Source organism: Lutra lutra, chromosome 16, assembly GCF_902655055.1.
Source record: "Lutra lutra chromosome 16, mLutLut1.2, whole genome shotgun sequence".
Lineage (NCBI taxonomy): Eukaryota > Metazoa > Chordata > Mammalia > Carnivora > Mustelidae > Lutra > Lutra lutra.
Genome location: NC_062293.1, coordinates 13,387,882 through 13,409,656, shown reverse-complemented (window position 1 = coordinate 13,409,656; position 21,775 = coordinate 13,387,882). Strand labels below are relative to the sequence as shown.

Below are 21,775 nucleotides of genomic sequence, written 5' to 3'. Positions count from 1 at the left end.
AGATCAACTGTGGTCCAGAAGCATATGCTGCTTCTTGAGATCTGTCATCAGAGGGTCAGTGACAGCTTAATGCTACGTCACTAGGCTTTTGTCATTGACCTTACTTCATCTCATCACCCAGGCATGTCATCATCTCACATGATCACAGAAAGTGTGAGTACAGTACAGTAAGATATTTTGAGAGAGAGAGACACCCCACATTCACATGGCTTTTTTTTTTATAGTATATTGTTATACTTGTTTTATTATTGTTAACCTCTTTTTGTACCAATGTATTAAACTTTATCATGGGTATGAATGGTTAGGAAAAAACAAAGTATAAATAGGGTTTGGCACTATTCATGGTGGGTCTTGGATCATATCCCATGCAGATATTGGGGGGACTACTGTATTGAAATTATGTTCTTGAAGAATTTTCAGAACAGTAAAGATGCTGATGATACGATTAAAGGGAAAATATGCTAGTTATGAAAGCATCAACTGTAATTCTAATTTTGTATGAGTGTATATACATATGAACATATTTGTATATAAAAATATTAGAAAGAGTTAAGCATTATGTGTTGATGAAATGAGTAATTTCTATGTTTTTTTTTTTTTTTGGTCTGTTTTTTAAAGATTTTGTTTATTTGTCAGAGAGCACACATGCGCATGAGAGAGACAAGCACGGGGGAGGGGCAGAGAGAGAGGGAGAAGCAGGCTGAGCAGGGACCCCAATTTGGGATCCGATCCCAGGATCCTAGGATCAAGATCTGTCCTGAAGGCAGGTGCTTAACCGACTGAGCCACCCAAGGGTCCCTTTTTTATGTTCTTTTTTTTTTTTTTAAAGATTTTATTTATTTATTTGACAGAGATCACAAGTAGGCAGAGAGGCAGGCAGAGAGAGAGGAGGAAGCAGGCTCCCCGCTGAGCAGAGAGCCCGATGCAGGGCTCCATCCCAGGACCCTGGGATCATGACCTGAGCCGAAAGCAGAGGCTTAACCCACTGAGCCACACAGTTGCCCCCCTTTTTATGTTCTAATGTGGTTTTCTCTATTTTTGAAATGTTGTATAATGACCACATGTTACTATTATAATAAGAAAAAGCAAACGAAGAAATAGAAGGTTAGGATATTATCAGTTGCAGTACTTGGTGATTCAGGTATAAAATTGCCCTTAGAGATGAAAAGAAGTAGTAAGGAACATCTGAGCTTTCTCTCTCTCTTTTTTTTTTAATCTTTAAAATTAGGTCTTTAAAATAGTTACTGATTCAAATAGGGATGTTTACAAATTGAATATAAGTCTATAGGATCACTTTTTATATTTATGCTAACTACACAAGAGTTAGAAGGATCTTAAAGATGGAAATGAGGGGACTCCTGGGTGGCTCAGTGGGTTAAGCCTCTGCCTTCGGCTCAGGTCATGGTCTCAGGATCCTGGGATTGAACCCCGCATTGGTCTCCCTGCTCAGCAGGGAGCCTGCTCTCCCCCACCCCGCCTGCTGTTCTGCCTACTTGTGATCTCTCTCTGTCAAATAAATAAATAAAATCTTTCATTAAAGATGGAAATGAGAATATATTGCTACATGTCTAATGTGACAAGTAGATAGTACTATATTAGAGAATTTGAAAATTTCCAGTGGTTCTCTCACCCAGAGAGGAGACCCCCTGGATGTGAAGACTGGTAAATTAAACTTCTGAATTTGACAGGCTTGTAAAATTTTGGGAAGTACAGCATAGAGTTTGTGTACATACCAAGAAGAAAATCGTCTTAGTTATTAGATGGAGTTCACAGAGGGTGTCTGTAAGCAGATGGACGAGGGACAAATAGCTATAAACTGAAGGATTTTGAAAAATTGTTGATGAAGTTTTATATATACTTAAAAGAATTGTATTTTCTGTTTTTTCCTTCTTTCCCCTTTGAACTTAATATATTAATTTTATTGTTGCCTTGAATTTAATTCACATTTGATTGTTAATTCTTTAAGCACAAATAACATGAAAGATGTATTTAAAAAATGAATTTGAGGGACTCTCTATGCAGCTACTAAACTATTTTAGCAAACTTTTTCTGTAAAGGTCCAGCAAGTAAATATTAAAGGCTCTACGGACTTGGTATAGTCCTTCTTGCATAGCTTCTTTGTTTTGTCTTGTTTTATTTCTTGTTTTTGTAAAAACTGTTCTTAGTTAAGGTCTATACAGAACAGGCTGAAGGTTGGATTTGGTCCTCGGGCCGTCTGATTGGATCCTTTTACTTGTCTGTTTCATCAATACCAGTCATCAAAGCAAACCCATGTCACCATTAGAATGGTGAAGAATGTTTTGCTGTGGATTGAGACTCAGTTTAAAGCCAGAAGACAGTGGCTTGGGTAAACGGAGTCGTCCCTCTAAATGACTCGGATGTGTATTGACAGTAGTAATGTATTCTGTATGCAATGGAATATGCTTCTTTGAGATGTAGTGAGAGTTAGCCATGATTAATAGGCTATTTCCTAAGATCAAGAGAATGTATTGGTCATTTGTGAACTTTGACAATTAAAAAAAAAGATTTTATTTATTTATTTGACACACACAGAGAGAGCATGAGCTGGGGTGGGGGAAGAGGGACAAAGGGAGAGGGAGAAACAGGCTCCCAGCTGAGCAGAGACCCCCCCAATGTAAGGCCTGATCCCAGGATGCTGGGATCATGACCTGAGCCAAAGGCAGACACTTAAACTGACTGAGCCACCCAGGTGCCTCAGAACTTTGACAATTGAAGCAGAATATTGCTCATCATGAAAGTAATGTCAAGGTTTTTACATCTTAATTGTAAAGTTTGGATTATATTTTTACATGGTTACCCTTAGCATTCCTTCCTTGAATATGGGATTGAATGAAGCCTCTCAAGATTAGACAGAATAGGGGCTCCTGGGTGGCTCAGTGGGTTAAAGCCTCTGCCTTCGGCTCAGGTCATGATCCCAGGGTAATGGGATCAAGCCCTGCCTCGGGCTCTCTGCTCCGTGGGGAGCCTGCTTCCTCCTCTCTGCCTGCCTCTCTGCCTACTTGTGATCTCTGCCTGTCAAATAAATAAATAAAATCTTAAAAAAAAAAAAAGACAGAATATATTTTGGCTTGAGTTTGGATGTAGTAATCAAGTTTATCTTTTTATTTTTTTTACTTTAAAGAAAGGGATGATTTTTTAAAGCGGTCTGGAAATTAAGATTTCTTTTTATGTTAAGTTCTAGTGTGAGATGTGTGGGGGTGGTAAAGACAATACTGAATTTCATTTAAGTTTTAGAAAATGCCCTTCAGTTCTTTCAAGATTAAGAAAAAAAAAAGTATTTCTCTTGTCTTCAGCGACATGTTGATATGCATTCAATTATGATTCTACCTTGAAGTGAAAGCTATCTGATTCTTAGATGCACATTTTCAAAAGAAATTGACTCTTGGCTGAAGCTGTTGTGTCCATTAAACTGTGTAGCGGTGTGCCTAATCAGGTTTCCGTGGCTTCTCGGTGCTGACAGCTGGCATGACAGGCCTGGTGTGTGGATGTACATTTCGTCATTAAGATGGGTGAGGCGAGGTCTCTGTTGGGTCTGCCTGAGTTCTATTGCTCTGCCTCAGTAAATCCAGGTATTGGCTTATTACCTTGGTTGATTTTTGTTATCATTCATTTAGTCAGAAATTGTGTGAAGTGAAATTCTGTATATAGCTTTGAAAGTCTTTTAAAGTTATACTCGAGAGATATAACTGTTGCTAAGATTGATAGAGCCATATTTCTTTTAGCTGATATTAAATTGGTCCAAATTTGCTTGGCTGCTATTCTGCTGTTTCCCAAAATGTTAGGAATTATATAAGCTTTAAGGTTGATTTCAAAACGTGGCAAGCAGTAATAGAAAGATGGTTTTTCTTTTTATTAAGAAATATCTCTGTTAATTGTACAATATATTTTGTATTCTAGGTATTTCTGAGTTATTAAATCTTAAAAATATATATGTTGTTTTAAATACTTAAGATATCTTACTAATACAGTTTATTTTTAGGCTGTTAATCTTCTTGAAAATTAAATATTACTAGCTGTAACTTCTACCAGAAATTATATTATGTCTGTATCTTGAACATATGATGTATCTTCTGGGAGAAAGCTCTATTTCTTAGTACTTTTATTTTCTAGTGCCTCTACCTTAGGAGTTTTGTTGTAAGGTACAACTAAATGTCATAAGAGGATTCTGTTACTGCTTTAAGACTGAGGTGAATTTTTCATGCTTGCTAAATTGTGATCAGGTGTTTTGGGATGGCAGATTCTAAAACAGATGCAATAGAAAAATTTTAATATATTGCCTTAGTTGAGAAAATATTATACAATTTCTAGAATTTGTTGGGGAATAGTATAAAGTAGTCAAAATAGAAATATGTTGCCTGAAAAAAATCAGGTTATTATGAAAATGTAAAAGTAATTCAATGAACAAATTTTTTTGAGTATTCAAAGTGTTAGATTCTAGACTGGCCACTGCTGATTCTAAGGCAAACACACTATGTTTCTTTCTTCCTCAAAAGTTTGTAATCCATGAAACAAATATAACACTGTATGTTAACTAACTGGAATTAAAATAAACTTAGAATAAGTTATCCAGTGAGGGAGACAGACCTATAAATATAGGGTTGTAATACAGTGTAATAAGCACTTCAATAGAGGAAAGCACGAAGGTCCCACAGGAGAGCATCTGCCCCACAGTAGTGGGGAGAAGGAGGATAGTCAAGTCAAGGAGGGAATCAAGTCGGCTTTTGGGAATAAGGTGGTGTTTAAGCTGAAAAAAATTTTTTTTTAAGATTTTATTTACTTTAGAGAGGAAGTGTGAGAGAGTGCTCTCCTGTGCGCATGTTGGGGTATGGGTAGTGGGAGAGAATCTCAAGCAGCCTCCCTGCTGAGCAGGGAGCCCGATGTGGGGCTCTGTCTTATAACCCATGAGTTTTTGACCTTAGCCAAAACCAAGAGTCTGACCCTCAACTTACTGAGCCACCAGGGTGCCCCTTTAGGCTGAATTTAAGACAAAATAAACAAAAATAAAACAAAAAAAAACCAGGTAAAATTGTCAGATGAAGAATACAAAGGTATGTTAAGGTTCTTACATCTTAATTGTTGGAAGGAACAGGATATGAGAATAAGAGGATAGAATTTTGGGGGAAATTGCAAGTTGGTCATCATCGCTGTAATGGAGGGCTCATGTTGGGTTGGGTGGGGTGGTGAGAGAAAGCTGTTTAAGCCTTACCCTTAGAGCCAGAGGAAGCTGCTTATCTTCAGACTTAAATTTTGCGAAGATCCTCTGGTGGTGGTATGAAGTATAGATTTGAAACAAGAAGTCATGTTAGGAGTTTGTTACGGTTATCCATGTTCAGAATGTTAAGATGCAGAGGAATTAGGAGGAGGAGGAACCAGCAGGAGGGCTTGGTGAATGTATGATGGGGGATTGAAGGATGGTGACAGACACAGGTCAAGGATAACATGGTTTCTGTCTTGAGCACCTAGGTTGATGAGAGTGCTGTTGCCTAAGATATATAATACATGGAAAGACTAGTTTGGGGTGACAGAAGGGGACGTCAGATCGTGACTGTGTTTTGCTTATACTGAGTTTGAAGAGCATATAAGCGAAGGTGTCTGTTTGATGGTTGGGTTTACAGCCCTGAGCTGAGAGATCTAGGAGGTTGACCTCACCTGATGAGAACCTACAGAGTAAGAAGAGGGCAGGGTGGACTTTTAGCAGGTGGCCAGTGCTTGGGTGGAGGATGGAGGAACTCCTAGAAAGGTAAGAATAATACTAGAGAGTATGACTTTTGGGAAGTCAATAGAAGAGGGAGTTTCAAGAAGTAGAAAGTGGTTGCAAAGTTAAAAAAAATTAAAATTAAAAAATTGTATATCAACTTTAGCAGCAAAGAGACCATTTCTTCTTTTCTTTTCTTTTTTTTTTTTTTTTAAGATTTTATTTATTTGACAGAGATCTCAAGTAGGCAGAGAGGCAGGCAGAGAGAGAGGGGGAAGCAGGCTCTCCGCTGAGCAGAGAGCCCGATGTGGAGCTCGATCCCAGGACCCTGAGATCATGACCTGAGCTGAAGGCAGAAGCTTAACTCACTGAGCCACCCAGGCGCCCCTCTTCTTTTCTTTTTAAAGATTGTGTTCACTTGAGAGAGAGCGAGCGAGTGAGCCTGCACGCACTCACAGGGGGAGGGGCAGAGAGAGAGGGAGAAGCAGACTCCCTGCTGAGCAGGGAGGCGGAAGCCGGCCTTGATCCTAAGACCCTGGGATCATGACCTGAGTTGAAGGCAGATGCTTAATCAACTGAGCCACCCAGGCGCCCCCAAAGAGACCATTTCTGAATGAAGAATGCACTATAAGAAATTTCTTTCCTCTCTGAAAACGTTTAATGACCGTAAATCTCATATATGTGGAGTAAAGGAAAGTAAAAATTTAACTGTATTTGAAAAAGTGTGAATAAGCCATGGGCTCCTGTTCTTTTTAAAAGCATATGTTGTATTACCAAAAAAAAAAAAAAAAAGGGCAGGTCAATACAGATTATATGTAAACTGGGGAGTGTAATATACTTTTATTTTCTTTTTATGTGACTCTTAGTGCACGTTCCAGTCTTTAAATTTAGAGTCAAATGTAACTAGATAACATACAAACTGTATTTCTTTAAATTATCATCCTACTTTTCTGTTTTGGATCTAGGAAAATATGCACAGAAAATGAGAAAAATATAACATGATTTTTTAATAATTCCACACACATGGCAAATACTGCTAGAATTCATTTAATCCTCATTAGAGCTGGATCATTAAATACTAACTTTAGTATATACTTATACATGTTTTTGGAGTTTAAGTGTTCTGTTTTTAGGTTACTAATGGAACTTGTAAGCTCTTATTATTTATTATAGGCATAAGTAGCTATTCAGATATGTTATATTACTTAAAGATTTCTGTAACAATATTTCTCTATTCTTATACTTTTCTACTTTATTTTTTTACTTTTTACTTTTCTAACTTAAAGTATAAAAATGGACATTCAACATTTTAATATGGTGTTTTTCTTTTCTTCTTTTTAAATATTTTATTTATTCATTTGAGAGAGAAAAAAAAATGAGGGTGGGGAGAGAGGCACGGGGAGAAGGAGAAGCAGACTCCCTGCTGAGCAGGGAGCCCAATGTGGGATCTATTGCAGGACCTTGAGATTGTGGCGTGAACTGAAGGCAGACACTTAACTGAGCTACACAGGTGCCCCTTAATATGGTGTTTTAATTAGATTTGTTTTCCTAATATTGTAAGCAGATGTTTTCTTTTTTTTTTAAATTTAATTTATTTATTTGACAGAGAGATAGAGATGACAAGTAAGCAGACAGAGGGAGAGAGAGAAACAAGCTCCCTGCTGGGCAAGGAGCCCGATGTAGGGCTCGATCCCAGGACCCTGAGACCATGACCTGAGCTAAAGGCAGAGGCTTAACCCACTGAGTCACCCAGGCAACTCCAGATGTTTTCATTAAGAAAACTTAGAGTGTTTTAAAAAAGTTTTTTTTCCTTAAGAATTTGTAAGATATTCTTAGCATCATGCATACAAAAGAAGATTTGAAAAGAAGACAGTTCAGTAGTACCATTTAAAAGTAGCCTTTTTCCACAAATGGATATTTAAATTTTAAAAGAACTTAATTTTTTTCATTCACATAATTTGAAATCTTCTGAAGAAAAAGTAGAAAATGTTACCTTTCCTCTTTAACTGCTTTGTCTTCTCTCTGCGGCACCGTTTCAGAATGGCAAAGGAGAGAGCTGTTAGTTTAAATCTTTCTTCCACCTCCTATTTCTTGACCAGGTAGCTCAATTCTCTGTACTTGTTTGTCACACACATTCTTTCTCACACTCATGGGTACACACGGGAGTGGAAGTGAGTGCACCGGCCATTGCCTGACAAGCTAGCTCTTAACTTTGTTTTCTGTAATTCCGCAAGGGATCTGTCTCAGTGGAGTCATGAACAAAAGTTTATTCTGGATGTTATTCGTTAACAGCATTGAAAGAAAAATTTCACAGTTTGAATCTTTTGTGTACTTGAAAAGCCTCAGTTTAATGAAGGTCCGTTTTAGTTTCAATGCTGTGTTTCCGTCTGGCTTTAGGGGATTTTGAAGTTTTAATGGTTCCAGGGAGTGTTCAAGCAGACTTCTGAATTAATTAACATGTGATAACATTTCATTTTATTAAAATACCATACTTAGCTTTATTTTAAATGTTTAAGTTTTATTTTATTTTTTTAAGATTTTTATTAGAGAGAGAGTGAACGAGAGAGCACGACTGGGGGGCGAGGCAAAGGGAGAAGCAGCCTCCTCACTAAACAGGGAGCCACATGCAGGGCTCGATCCCAGGACTCTGGGATCATGACCCAGGCCGAAGGCAGATGCTTTAACCGACTGAGCCACCCAGGTGTCCCTTAAATGTTCAGGTTTTAAAAATGTTTGTTTTCTTCAGCTCAACTAAGTAAATGCCTTTATGTAACTTAGATGAAAGTTTTTTGACTTAAAAAAAGTTTTGTTGTTTCCAGCTTGGATTAATGGCAGAAAGGTAATATATGGTTTGTAGCTCAATGGAATGGAATTGATGGAGTTTTAAGTTTTTGTACATTTAAATTTGATTTATTTTGTTCTGCTCTTCCAGTTTTTTTGTTTTGATGTAAAACATTCAGACTCGTTTTCTACTTTTGATTTAGGTTCAACCTTAAAGTGCAGTTGCAGATTCTAGCAAGTTTCATGCTCACTGGAGTTTCTGGAGGTGCAAAGTATGCTCAGAATGGACAACTTTTTGGTCGCTTTAAGCTTACTGAAACACTTTCTGAAGATACTTTGGCTGGACGGCTGGTGATGACCAAAGTCAATGCTGTTTATTTATTACCAGTCCCTAAAGAGAAGTTAGTACAGACCCAGGGAACCAAAGAGAAGGTTTATGAAGCTACTATTGAAGAAAAAACAAAAGAATATATATTTTTAAGGATATCCAGGGAATGCTGTGAAGAACTTAATCTTCGGCCTGATTATGACACACAGGTGTGTTCTGAAGTGAGGTAACTTAATTATGGTTGTCTGTAATGTCCTTGTCAGCTGATAGAATTCTGGTTTGATTTTCCACCTTCTGTTCTAACCAGAAATGCAGTTGATTTTGAGGTGTTATAGAGGTGGGTGGAGAATTAGACCTCTGGTAACTCTTGGAGAAAACCAGTTTGGTAATTAAGTAACATCTACAATGTTTCAGTCTTACATGAGGCCAAACTTTCTGATGAGAATTTTAAATCAGCAATAGAAGAACAGATTAAAGGAAACTAAGCCACATTCAGGGACAGTTCTCATTGGAGGTTGTATCTGCTTATGTTCTCCTCTCTTTGTGGTTTCTGTGTGTTCACTCTGCCATATTTAACTGGAGAGCCAATCTTCTTTAAAATTTTATTTATTTTTATTTTTCTTTTTAAACATAAAATTTGGTGATTGTTATTTATTCATAGTAAATTGATACAGTGTCCTGGGCCTGATTTTTTTTTTTAACCACTTAAGAGATAATATCTAAGATGTTCTACGGATTTCATCAAATATAGTATTCATAGGAATATGGTGGAACAAGATAACCTTTATTTAGATATTAAGTGACTCATAAGTACTTCATTTTCTTTAGATGTTAAATAAGGTTAATAATGATATATACATCACTGGTACTAGTAAGTGGATAATTTATGTAAAGTGCATATTACAGTGCCTGACAGTAAGTAAACAAAGCAAATATTAGCCATAATAATTCTTATTAAAATAACATTGCACTTAAGAGAATCTCTAAACTTGGCTTCCCTAAAAGGTTATCTCCACAAAAATTTTTAGCAAGCTGCAAGCATTGGTGTTTGCATTCATGCATTTAAAAAAAAAATTATTTTGTGTTTCAGGTTGAACTTCAGTTTCAATTAAATCGATTACCCCTCTGTGAAATGCATTATGCGCTAGACAGGATCAAGGACAACGGGGTTTTGTTTCCAGACACCACTATGACTCCAACCATACCTTGGAGTCCTAACAGGTACAGAAAAGGAGATGTCTCACTAGAAGTGAAATTGAATTTCTGTATCAAATAATGCCAATATAGTTTTTAAAGCAAATTTGCCATACTCTCCAGGAGCCGTGTATTAGTAGAGAAAGGGGAGTGAAAAAGCCCTTGAAAGGAAACATTAGAGTTTCATCATGTACTTTCTTCACTTTTCCTCAGAGTCTAAATGAGTTCTCTTGCTCTTCTCAACAACCTTAATTTGATAGAATGCCAAGCGATTCAGGAATATTTCTGAGTATAAATTGAATGGGAAAATTAGGATCTTTTAAAAGTGGTTCAAACAGTTCATTTAAAATGATTTTTATCATAGATAATATTTCAGAAACTGCTCTCAGGTTAAGGGTTGTATAAATATTTTCCTGCTTCAATTCACTTTGGCACATCTTTGTAAGGGTCTTTATAAGGGTACTTCTGATTTGTTTCTAGACTAACCCTGACGGCTGTATGACTGCATCTTTCTTCTCGTCCTTTTCCCTGAGTTTTTATCTTCTTGACCCCTGCTGCTGCCCTGCTCTTTCCACCTTTTATTCCTTTCTTTTTTTAATCTCAGTGCCTCTCCACAATAGAAGGTTATTTATTTATCACTTGTGTCACTCCAGTCATGGTCGGGTGGCCCTGCTCCACCACTGATGGAGGCCCTGGTATCTTCAGTAAGTGGTTTCCATGGTTTCACCCCGTGTGTTGACATCCAGCTGGCAGGCAGGGGAAGAATGACCACAGGGGATCACGTAGGAAAGTTTTATGGGCCAGGCCTAGAGGTGGCCTATAGCTCTTCCCCTCACATTCTATTTCTTTCGGTTCTAAAAACAGAACAAAGCACAAGATGCCTTACAACAGAAAACCCAAATCATTTCTCCCTTGTTTCACTTACCCTTAACTATCTTTTTTGCATTCTTCATTTTATTGCCAAAATTCACAAGCAGGAGTAGTTTATGTATTTCCACTGTTCTTTATACTCATCCTGTGATCTCCGTTTTCCACTTCCTCACTGTCCTGGAAGTAATCAGTGATCTATAATTGTAAAACTCCAGTCTTCTCAGTTCCCATTTGGTTCGCTTTCTCTGTACCTTTTCTCCTCCTTCCGTTCTTACAGCCAGTGTATAATTTAGAGCCGGACTACGTAAGGAACCTTATAGTCAGTCGGTCTCCTGTCCTGTAGTCTGTCTCCGTTCTCTGGTCCATCCCACATATTTCTGCCACAGTTAGTTTGCTAAAATAATCATTTCATTTCAGTGGTTACATATCTCTGAGGGTGTCTCCTTGATATGTGGAGAGTCCGAGCGGGCGAATGCCGTCCTCTTGTTATGTGGTCCTATTAACAGGGCTTTTCAGCCGTAGCTTCAGATTTCTTCTATCTTTTTCTACTTGACACCCCCCTTTTCCCCTCTAAATCCCCATGCTCTAGCCATATTGAGTTACCATGAAGTTTCTTTAATTGGCCCTACACTTAATTTTTTCTTTCTTTCTTTCTTTCTTTCTTTTTTTTTTTTTAAGATTTTATTTATTTGACAGAGAGAGACAGAGTGAGAGAGGGAACACAAGTAGGGGGGAGTGGGAGAGGGAGAAGCAGGCTACCTGTAGAGCTGGGAGCCCAGTGTGGGGCCCGATCCCAGAACCCTGGGATCATGACCGGAGCCAAAGGCAGATGCTTAATGACTGAGCCACCCATGCACCCCAGTTTCTTATAAATTTTTAAAAAATTGTGGTAAAATTTACATAATGCAAAACTGACCTTCTAAACCCCTTTTTAAGTATATAGTTGAGTAGTGTTAAGTATATTCACATTGTCATGCAGTCATTCCCCAGAGCCTTCTTGTCTAGCAAAACTGACACTGTCTACCCATCAAGCTCAGAGTTTCCCCCTCCCGCCATTTTTATCTATAAGTGATTTTCTTTCCCTGAAATAATCTTTGCCCAGTGTTATCTGTTGATCCACCTGTCCTTTAAGATTCAGTCCAGCTCAACTGCTCTCTCCTTCAAGGAGATAAGCCTGACCCTTCCATTTTCATTTTTCCAAGAAAAATATCTTGAGTACCTTCTGTGGGCTAGATTTAGTTAGTTTTGTGCTTTCAAGCACAATTATTCTCATTTTATTTAAATATTTATTTAAATATAAATATATTTATTATTCTCCCTTATTATTTTTGTCACTTGCGTACATTTTTCCAGTTTTTGTTACACTCTGAGGTCTTTGAAGGAAGAGACCACGTCTCATTTATCTGTCAGTCCTCAACCGGGCCTTACACATTATTAATGTATGACATGTTCAGCTGACTTAGAGTTTCAAGTTTAAAGAAGGAAATTAAGATTTCAAATGTGAGAGCATACCAGTAAACTTTTCGGCATGTACTTGATATGTTTACTTCTCAAAATTATATTGTACATAACGGTATATTCAAGTACAACTGACTGCAAGGGTTAACTGCAGAAGTAACTAAGAAAATGTCAAGTATCAGAAAACGTCTGAGCAGGAAGAGATTCCATACCACTGCAATTTAAATAGTAACTAAAGGTGTCTGAGTGGGGGAATATACTGAGAAACCATTAGCCGTATAAAGTTTTTTTGGGGATAAGGTGGAATACAGATAGATAAATGAGCATGTGGTCTGTAAACTAATTATAAAAATGCATTAGACCAGGGGAAAAAAAGGACTCTGAATTAGTGTGATTCAGGGTTTAAGTAATTTTTATTCAGAATGAGCTTGAAGAGACTATGTTATTTTATTTTAAAGATTTTTATTTATTTATTTGAGAGTGAGAGAGTGAGCACTAGTGGGGGTGGGCAGAGGGAGAAGCACATTCCCCGCTGGGCATCAAGCCTGATGTGGGGCTTGATCCCAGGACCCCGGGACCATGACCTGAGCCGGAGACAGACATTTCCCCGACTGAGCCACCCAGCCGCCCTGAGACTGTTATTTTAAACTGTGAAAATCGAGATGGGTCTTACTGGCACATGTATTCTAAGTCATCTTCCCTCTGTGGAGCAGGTGGCACACTAAAGACAACTTGTGCTCATTGGCCCTCCTCATTCATGACCAGAAACTGTAGAGGTGACCAGCATTGATGGTTTCTGATCTGCTCTGAAGCATTTATTTATACTGAAGCAGTTGATAAGTAGAGTGGGCTGTATAAATAAAGAGATAATATATTTAGAGCTGTACCTATAAATTCGTCATGAATGTCTTAGATCGATACTTTTATATATAACTTACTATTTGTCTCATTTATAAGTTCATTGAAGTCACCACATTTGAAGAATTAGAGCATGTTTTTAAAAGTTTTGTTTGTTTTTGTAAGTGTGTATTGGTCAAGTAATATGTCATTTTTTCTGGAGTCCTCAGTGAACGTGGTAATAGAAACTAATGTTAATTGAGCACTAACTGCTCAATTATTTTTCTAAACAGCTTTTCTTTTCTTTTTTTTTCTTTTAAAGATTTTATTTATTTATTTGACAGAGAGAGATCACAAGTAGACGGAGAGGCAGGCAGAGAGAGAGAGGGAAGCAGGCTCCCTTCTGAGCAGAGAGCCCGATGCGGGACTCGATCCCAGGACCCCGAGATCATGACCTGAGCCGAAGGCAGCGGCCCAACCCACTGAGCCACCCAGGCGCCCCTAAACAGCTTTTCTAAACAGCACCTCATTTGATCCTAGAAAGACCATCTGATACACAAGTCATTATCCCCATGTATAGGTAAAGGAGCCACTGGGGTCAGGTATGGATGCAAGTAACAGTTTACTGAACTAACTGTGGCTTAAACAAGTAGAGATGGACGCCCAGAGGTAGGTAGGTGGTCCAGGACTTGCAGGGGCTCCACAGTACCACCTAGGACTGAGGTCTCCCCTGCTCTCCACCTTAGAGCATACTGATTTTCTTCATGCTGGTTTTCTTCCTGACGTCTGGTACCTCTTGATTATAAGAGGGTGGCAGCAGTTTTGTTTACTAGGATGTCTTTCCAGCCAGGTGAAGGAGGAATGTAGAGGAGCAAGAAGGGCTTCCTCCTAGTGAGGCTTTGTTTGTGTTTTATTGAGTCAGGGAAGAAGCCCTTCAGAGGGGCCTTTTCCTTTAAGCTCATTGACCAGAGTTGGAGCTCCAGCAGAGGAGGGAGGGCAATGGAGTGTTTTAGCTGTCTAGGCTCAGTAGCAGAGGAATCGTTCCACGGTTTTCCACATATATTAGATCTAGATTTAGCGATTACCTAAAGTAATTTCCTCTTTTACAGAAAGTGGAACATTGCGAGGTGCTGGCAGAATTATGAATAAATAGGCTGTCTAATGATGAGAGATTCTTTGAAGTCAAAAGCTTGATCTTTAGTCAATGGTTTCCAGGAAATCTAGTGCCATTGGTCAGAGTTCTTTTGTTTTTTACTTAAAAATTTTAAGTTTTGAAAAAATTAATGGCGTGTTTATATAGTCAAAGTTTATTTTCTAAAGTTTTACATTTCCTCAGAGACTTCCGTTTGTTTGAAATTATCTGTCCGAATATAGCATTAGTTACACTTTTTTAAAACTGAAAGTCTTAAGATTTTCCAGGAATAACTGGTTTCTGATTACTGTAGAGTACAGCCTCGGAGAGAAGGAATTTTCCCATCCAAACTGCGTCTTGCAGGAGTATTTGTAGGCAGTTTGAATGTAAATTTTCTAAGCATCTCTTTACACACCCTTCCTATTTTGGTTTACATCCCTATCATTTTTACCATAGTTGTTGCAATATTTAGTATTTTAATTGTAGCTGTGGAAAAGAATGCTGTTGATTCTCCACTTGGTTTGATCTCTTGTAGCATCTGCTATCCATTTAAATCCTCGAAACTTAGCCAAGTCATAGAAGGGACACTCGTAAGATAGATCCCATTACAGCAACCATTTGTGCTACTGTGACAGGTGTTCTCTACCCTGAAAAATAGGACATAAGTACATTATGTGTATGGGGGAAATAATAGAAAACATTCCTTATTGTTTGACTTTTGATACCTTTTTAAAAAATATTTTTTATTTGTTTATTTTGAGAGAGAGAGAGAGAGAGAGACAGAGTGAGAGAGAGCATGAGAGGGGAGGTCAGAGGGAGAAGCAGACTCCCCATGGAGCTGGGAGCCCGATGTGGGACTCGATCCCAGGGCTCTGGGACCATGACCTGAGCCGAAGGCAGTTGCTTAACCAACTGAGCCACCCAGGCGCCTGATACCTTTTTTTTTAAAAAAAGATTTTATTTATTTATTTGAGAGGGAGAGAGAGAGAGAAACAGAGATAGTGAGAGAGCATGAGCAGGGAGGAGAGGGAGAAATGGGCTCCCTGCTGAGCAGGGATGCTGCCTTGGGGTTAGATCCCAGGGCCCTGGGATCATGACCTGAGCTGAAGGCAGATGCTTACCCAACTGAGCCACCCAGGCATTTGTCCCTCTTTGATATCTTTTTTTTTTTTAAACTGCCTTTTTCTGAATTAAGAGCTTTGTAAACCTTTAATAATCTCTTAACTAGGGACATATAGGTTTCTTCTTTGCCTCTTGTTTTAAATTTCACTAAAGAGAGCTTTCAATGGACTAGAATTTGAAATTTGGTTTGTCTCCCTTTTGCATTTTACTTGCTCTGCAAAGAAACTCATACTTCTTTATTACCAGAAAAAAAGTTTCCTGATCTTTTTATGTAACAGGCAAATTAAATTTTTGAGACATTGCCATTACTATTCATAGACTTGGTAGCAGCTAGACTAGAAGTGTGTGTGCTTTCTTTAGTTATCACAATCTTTTTGCACTTGGAATCGGACAAAGTAATTAAAGTGAGTTTTGATCAACATAGTGAAGCACCCCGTACCGACTCTGTCGGGTATATTTCTGAAAGGAAGTTTGAGAATAAACTTTTGTTTTTGTAGGTGCTTTGCTTCTTCAGTATTTTTAATGGTTCAATAAAATTTAGGCTTGTGTTTTTTTTGTAAGATGCATGTGTTTACAATAAATTTTTATTTTCTGTAGACAATGGGATGAGCAGTTGGATCCTCGGCTAAATGCAAAACAGAAAGAGGCTGTCCTGGCCATTACAACTCCACTTTCAATACAGCTGCCTCCTGTTCTCATCATTGGACCCTATGGGACAGGCAAAACATTCACTCTAGCTCAGGCTGTCAAGCACATACTCCAGCAGCAGGAGACGAGGTGAGGCGGTGGTATGTGTGCTCCGATTTCATCATTAGGCCACAACCTCTGTCCTTGTTGTGAGTACAAAGCTAAGGCTAGCAAGACCATATTAATTCAGCTTGGAAAAATTAAAACAACAACAACAACAACAAAAAAACAACAAAGGAAAAGAAAAAGACCCACACCAAAACCCCAAAGGACTAAAATTTGAATTCTTTTAAAACATACTGTTTTTAAAAATTGGCAACATAGAAAATGACAGCTTTTAAATAGCCATCTGAACTCCCAAGTCTGCTAAGGAATTGTGATATACGTTGGAGCCGAGAGACTTGGGTGCATAAAGTTCTGTGTGTTAGATTTAAAAGTAATTTGGGGAAACTTGTTTTCTTTATAGCTTAGAGAGTAGTAGTTTCCTGAAAACATCATTGAATAATATGTTGGAGATTGATGAGTAGGTTGAGGGAAATGTTTGATATTAAGATGGCCACTGCTTTTGTTTGGTATTATACTGCTTGAGTAGTTTTGTGTTTTATCATTCTTTTTATTTGCACCATTTATTTCAGCAGGATCCTCATTTGCACCCATTCTAATAGTGCTGCTGACCTCTACATAAAGGATTATTTACATCCATATGTAGAAGCAGGCAATCCCCAGGCAAGACCTCTCAGGTATTTTTTAAGGCTTATTATGTATCTGTGTCATACTTTATTATTCTTAAGAAAAGGTGTCTTTAAAGATTTTAGTAACTTGGAGAACACAAAATCTTTAACTGTATATTGGCATTTGGAGGTGATGCCTTTTGAAGCAGTCATTTAAAATTAAGGAAAAATTTAAAAAATCTTTGACCATTCATTTCTTAAACATTAAGTAAAGAGAAAGACATCCTTTTTTAAGTTTTGTATGTAAAAATGTTGTTACAATCTGAGCAAATTTTGATGTGTACCTCTAAGAGCTACTATGATGAAATAATATAAAAATGATTTGCTTAAATCAAATCTAATTGAAATTCCAGCATATTTTGCATGGCAGAGTAGTCATGCAGTAGATATAAAATTTTGACTGTGATCATGCAGGTAATTTCATAGAAGTTACACTTTAGAGAAGCATGAAATATTGAAATGATTTCTGCAACAAAATGTAATTCACTGCTATTTACAACTTTTTGCTATCATATAAGAGACGAAGTGTCAAAGAAAAGTTTACGTTGATATAGAAAGGTCGTTTTAAGTGTATATGGATATGAAATGTACCTAAATACGGATTGTGGGGGAATAAAATCCTTTTCTTCAGAAAACAATAAAGAATCATTAAATGGTTGTTTATACACCATTTGCTTTCATTGTTATATGAATTAATGTTTGGTTTTGCCATTTTACAAACTAATGTCATGCCCTGTGTTGTTTGAATACAATTATTGCTTACAAATTAATTTCTAACCACACTTTTGAATCATAATCCACTAACTTTTTATTTCTAGTTGAGTCCAGGCATGGAAAAGTGAGATTATGCCATTTAATTCTTAATAACCACAACCAAAGCCATTTGAATGATTTTACAATTGCATTAAAAAGAACAATAAAGAAAAAGGTGGTGTGGTCTGCTAACACAGGTTTTTATGCCATACTTTGTTTCCATTCTGGAAGATAATTCAGAGCAGAAATAATTGTTTCAAGTAGAATCCAGTTGTATTTAATAAGAAAATATCACATATATACAATCACTATAAATGAAAATGTGGTATTTATCACTGGATAAGTTCATCAGTGACTAGTGTGCTTCAGATTCTGATCTTTTTTAGTCGTAAGTAAAAACTCAACAACTAGTAGCAGTTTTGCTATGCGTGTTCTTACTTTGGTGGAGGTGTTTCGTTTGCTTTTATTGTGTGTGTTTCTGTCTGTGTATGTGTCTGTTATGTAGGAACTGTGACAACCTCAGTTACCATGGTGTACGTGGGCTTGGAAGCAATGGAGTAGCCCCCTCGCATCTTGATTGACCTAGGATATAGGTCATTTGATATTTGGGGCTGAAGAGCTGTTGTTGATTAACATCTGCCATGTGACTAGCATTATGTTTAACTTTCCCCACGTAAAATTATGTTTTGACGGTTATAATCTATCTAGATGTGTAGAATAAGTTATGTCTCAGTAGGGTATATGTGTAGCTGTAGTGGCCCAGACACAGAAACTGGCTCTTTAGCAGAAAATCTCACCTCTCTGTAAGTCTCAAGGGTGGTTCAGTCAAAAAGCTTGGAAAGTACTTAAATTTCTAGTTATTGCATTTAGTAAATGGAATAAAATAAGAAGAGGGTTGACTTTTTCTAAATCTTTTCATTTTGTGGTCCTATATTTTCACCATGGTTTTTCTCTTTGGGAATGGTGTTAACTTGTAAATGTATTTCCTAGGAGGATGGTGCATTGAATTCTTAAAATTTGTTAGTACCATCTGTTATTACATTAATTCATATTAATTTGTGATTATCCTGATGGACAACAAACATGAAAGATATGAGAGATGGGATAGAGGAAATTAGCATGGCTGAGCACTCTGGGGAGATTAGCTTTATCTGTTCCAGGATACAGGGGAAGGAACACAAGGGGGCACTAAGTGTCTGCGTGTGACTTTGAAGATTTGCTGTGTCTGTGGTGTAAGGTGGTTGAAATTTGCCTTCTGCATCGTGTAGTCTAGAGTGGGCCATGGTAGATGCCATAACATGTGAAAATGGTCATAAGTATTAAATAGTTTAATACAGTACATATGTTTAAATATTCACGTTTACAGTTGAAATGTATAAAATTATATTACTTGCTGGGAGTTGAGCTTAAAATATTTGGGGATGGAGATTTTAGAAACCATTTTAGATTATATTTTATTTGGCTTTTACCTCTTATTTCATCAGAATTGGTAGACCTTAATTTGGACAAGAGAGGAAAACACGGTTTCTGTGTAGGGTTCTGAAGATCAGTATCTGGTTCTGAAAGAATTATTACCTAGTAGATAGATGTTATCCATGGAGAGAGTCTATAGTTACTGCTTTCTGGACAAATAGAAGGTATTTGTTGTTTTATACAGATCTTCAGAGTAATAGATTTTATTCTGGAATCAGGTGTTTCTGATTCTGTAGTATCTTGTGTAGTAACATTTTGGAAGGGTTGTTTATTGTTTATGAATTCAGTACATGAATAAAATTTCAGTGAATTAAAATTATGTATTACCAGACAATCTCCTACTTTAACAGTCATAATTCATGTGGGATCTGTGGATAGTTTGTTCCTAGAAATATATAAATTACTTAGTTGGTGTCACATTTAATACTATGAGCTTGAAGGTGTCACTTGTCACTGTTCTCCAGTTTTGAAAAATGTTAGTTGTGTTTCAAACAATCTTATAGATAGTGTCTACCTTAAATGTTGCACAGAATGAAAGCACAAAGAAAGTACTTAAACTTTTTGAAGTCAGCACCAGAATATTCTTTTTTTTTTTAATATTTTATTTATTTATTTGAGAGAGAGGCAGTGAGAGAGAGCATGAGCGAGGAGAAGGTCAGAGGGAGAAGCAGACTCCCCGTGGAGCTGGGAGCCCAATGCGGGACTCGATCCCGGGACTCCGGGATCATGACCTGAGCCGAAAGCAGTCGTCCAACCAACTGAGCCACCCAGGCGTCCCTATTTACTTTTAAGGAAATATATTCTTAACAGTCAAACTTTGTCTTCTTACTAGTTTCAGCTTGAGGTGGTTTTCCAAGGTAATTGTAAAAAAAAGTCAGTAGTGAGACTTAGAACTTCTATTTTTATTTTTTCTTTGAGTAGAAAGTGGTGCTTGGCATTAGAATTGATGAGTAATTTGAAAAACCATTTTTCCAGTTTTATAATGTGAAATGTTCATTTAGGAAAGTATGGAAAATACAGAAAGGAACAAGGAAGAAAATAAAATTATAATCTAACCACACAGAGATAAATACCACTAACATTTTAGAGTTTAGTTTCTAGTAATTTCTTGTTTTAAATGCACATACTTTGGTTAATATTTATGGAATCATAATTTATAAATGATTTTTTCAGATAATTTGTAAAATGAGATTTTTCATTTATTTTTTTTAAGATTTTTTAAAAATTTCTTTATTTAACAGAGAGAGAGATCACAGCTAGGCAGAGAGGCAGGCAGAGAGAGAGGGGGGAAGCAGGCTCCCTGCTGAGCAGAGAGCCCTATGTGGGGCTCGATCCCAGGACCCTGAACCTGAGCCAAAGGCAGAGGCTTAACCCACTGAGCTACCCAGGCGTCCCAAGATTTTTCATTTATTTTAAAGTAAATTCCACTTTGCTGATCTGATTAAACATTTTTTTATTAAAACCTAAAACTCTTCTATTATTTATGTTTTATTAAATAATATTTTTATTATTTATTTGTTTACTTAAAAGATTTTATTTATTTGAGAAAAAGAGAGTATGAGCAGGGGGAGAGGTTGGGGGAGAAGGAGAAGCAGGCTCTCTGCTGAGCAAGGAGCCTGATGTGGCCCCTGGAATCATGACCCAGGCCAAAGGCAGATGCTTAACTGACTGAGCCACCCAGGTGCCCCCATTTTTGCATCTTTTAGAAGTGATATTGGTTACTTCTATCAAGTTTACAGTCCTTCCTATCAGAGTAATGCTTTTAAAAGATATTTCTTGACTTTTCTTATTTATATTTAGGTATATTTATTAAATACTTCTTTTATTGCTTTGCTGAAAAGTAATAATCAGTTTTAAGTGTTTCATGAGAGGTGAGAACACATTTTAGAAGATCATGAGATTCGGTTTTATGCATATTACATTTGAGCTGCTTTTGAAATATCCTGAAGGAGACAAATGTTAAATAAAAAGTTGATGTGCATCTTGGAGATGATGAGGTCTTGGCTGGAGAGAGAAAAAACGTGAGAGTCAAGAGTATTGGTGGTGATTGAAGCCATGGGCCCGGCTGAGATGGGGTGGGAGAGAACAGAGCCCGAGAAAAGGAGTGCGATGAGTCAGCCGCGGGCACCCTGATCTAGAGAGGAAGAATGAAGGCAAGGAGCGGCTGAGTCCTGGGAGCCGAGGGCAGAGAGTGTGGCCCGCAGGGAGCAACAGCAGAGCTGGGTGCTGCTAGTGGTCAAGCACCATGATGGGCCTAGAGAATAACCAAAAGATTTAGTAACACGGATGTTTGTATCCCTTGACTGGAGCCCGTGCTCTCCTGAGTTCTTTCTTATTTTGACTGCTTCTTGCCAGTTTCCTTTACTGTTTGCCTCTTCTTTTCCCTGCCTCTAGATGCTGGGGGTAACCATCAGTCATTCTCCCAGCTGGTTTCTTTTTTATCTACACTTACTCTCCAGCTGAGCGCGTCTAGTCCCTCGGCTTAAATATTATCCCAGCTGTACGTCTCTTGTCCCAGACATTCTCCTGAGCTTCAGGCTTACATACCCTGCTTATTGAATAGCCCACGTGGACGTCTGCTACTGAATTCGTCCACAACTGGGTTCTGCTCTCACTTCAAATCCGTTCCTCGCTTTCGCCATCTCCGCAAACACCACTGTCATTCATCTAGTTTCAAAGGCACAGAATCCTCC

General features: G+C 37.7%; 1 protein-coding gene across 1 annotated transcript in view; it reads left to right on the top strand.

Annotated features, from left to right (window-relative positions):
• Positions 1-21,775, top strand: part of HELZ (helicase with zinc finger) — a 169,419-nt gene that overhangs the window by 69,584 nt on the left and 78,060 nt on the right. The window contains 4 exon segments of the mRNA XM_047706136.1: positions 8,701-9,034; positions 9,916-10,046; positions 16,036-16,215; positions 16,761-16,865. Of these exon segments, the coding sequence (XP_047562092.1) occupies positions 8,701-9,034; positions 9,916-10,046; positions 16,036-16,215; positions 16,761-16,865 (750 nt within the window).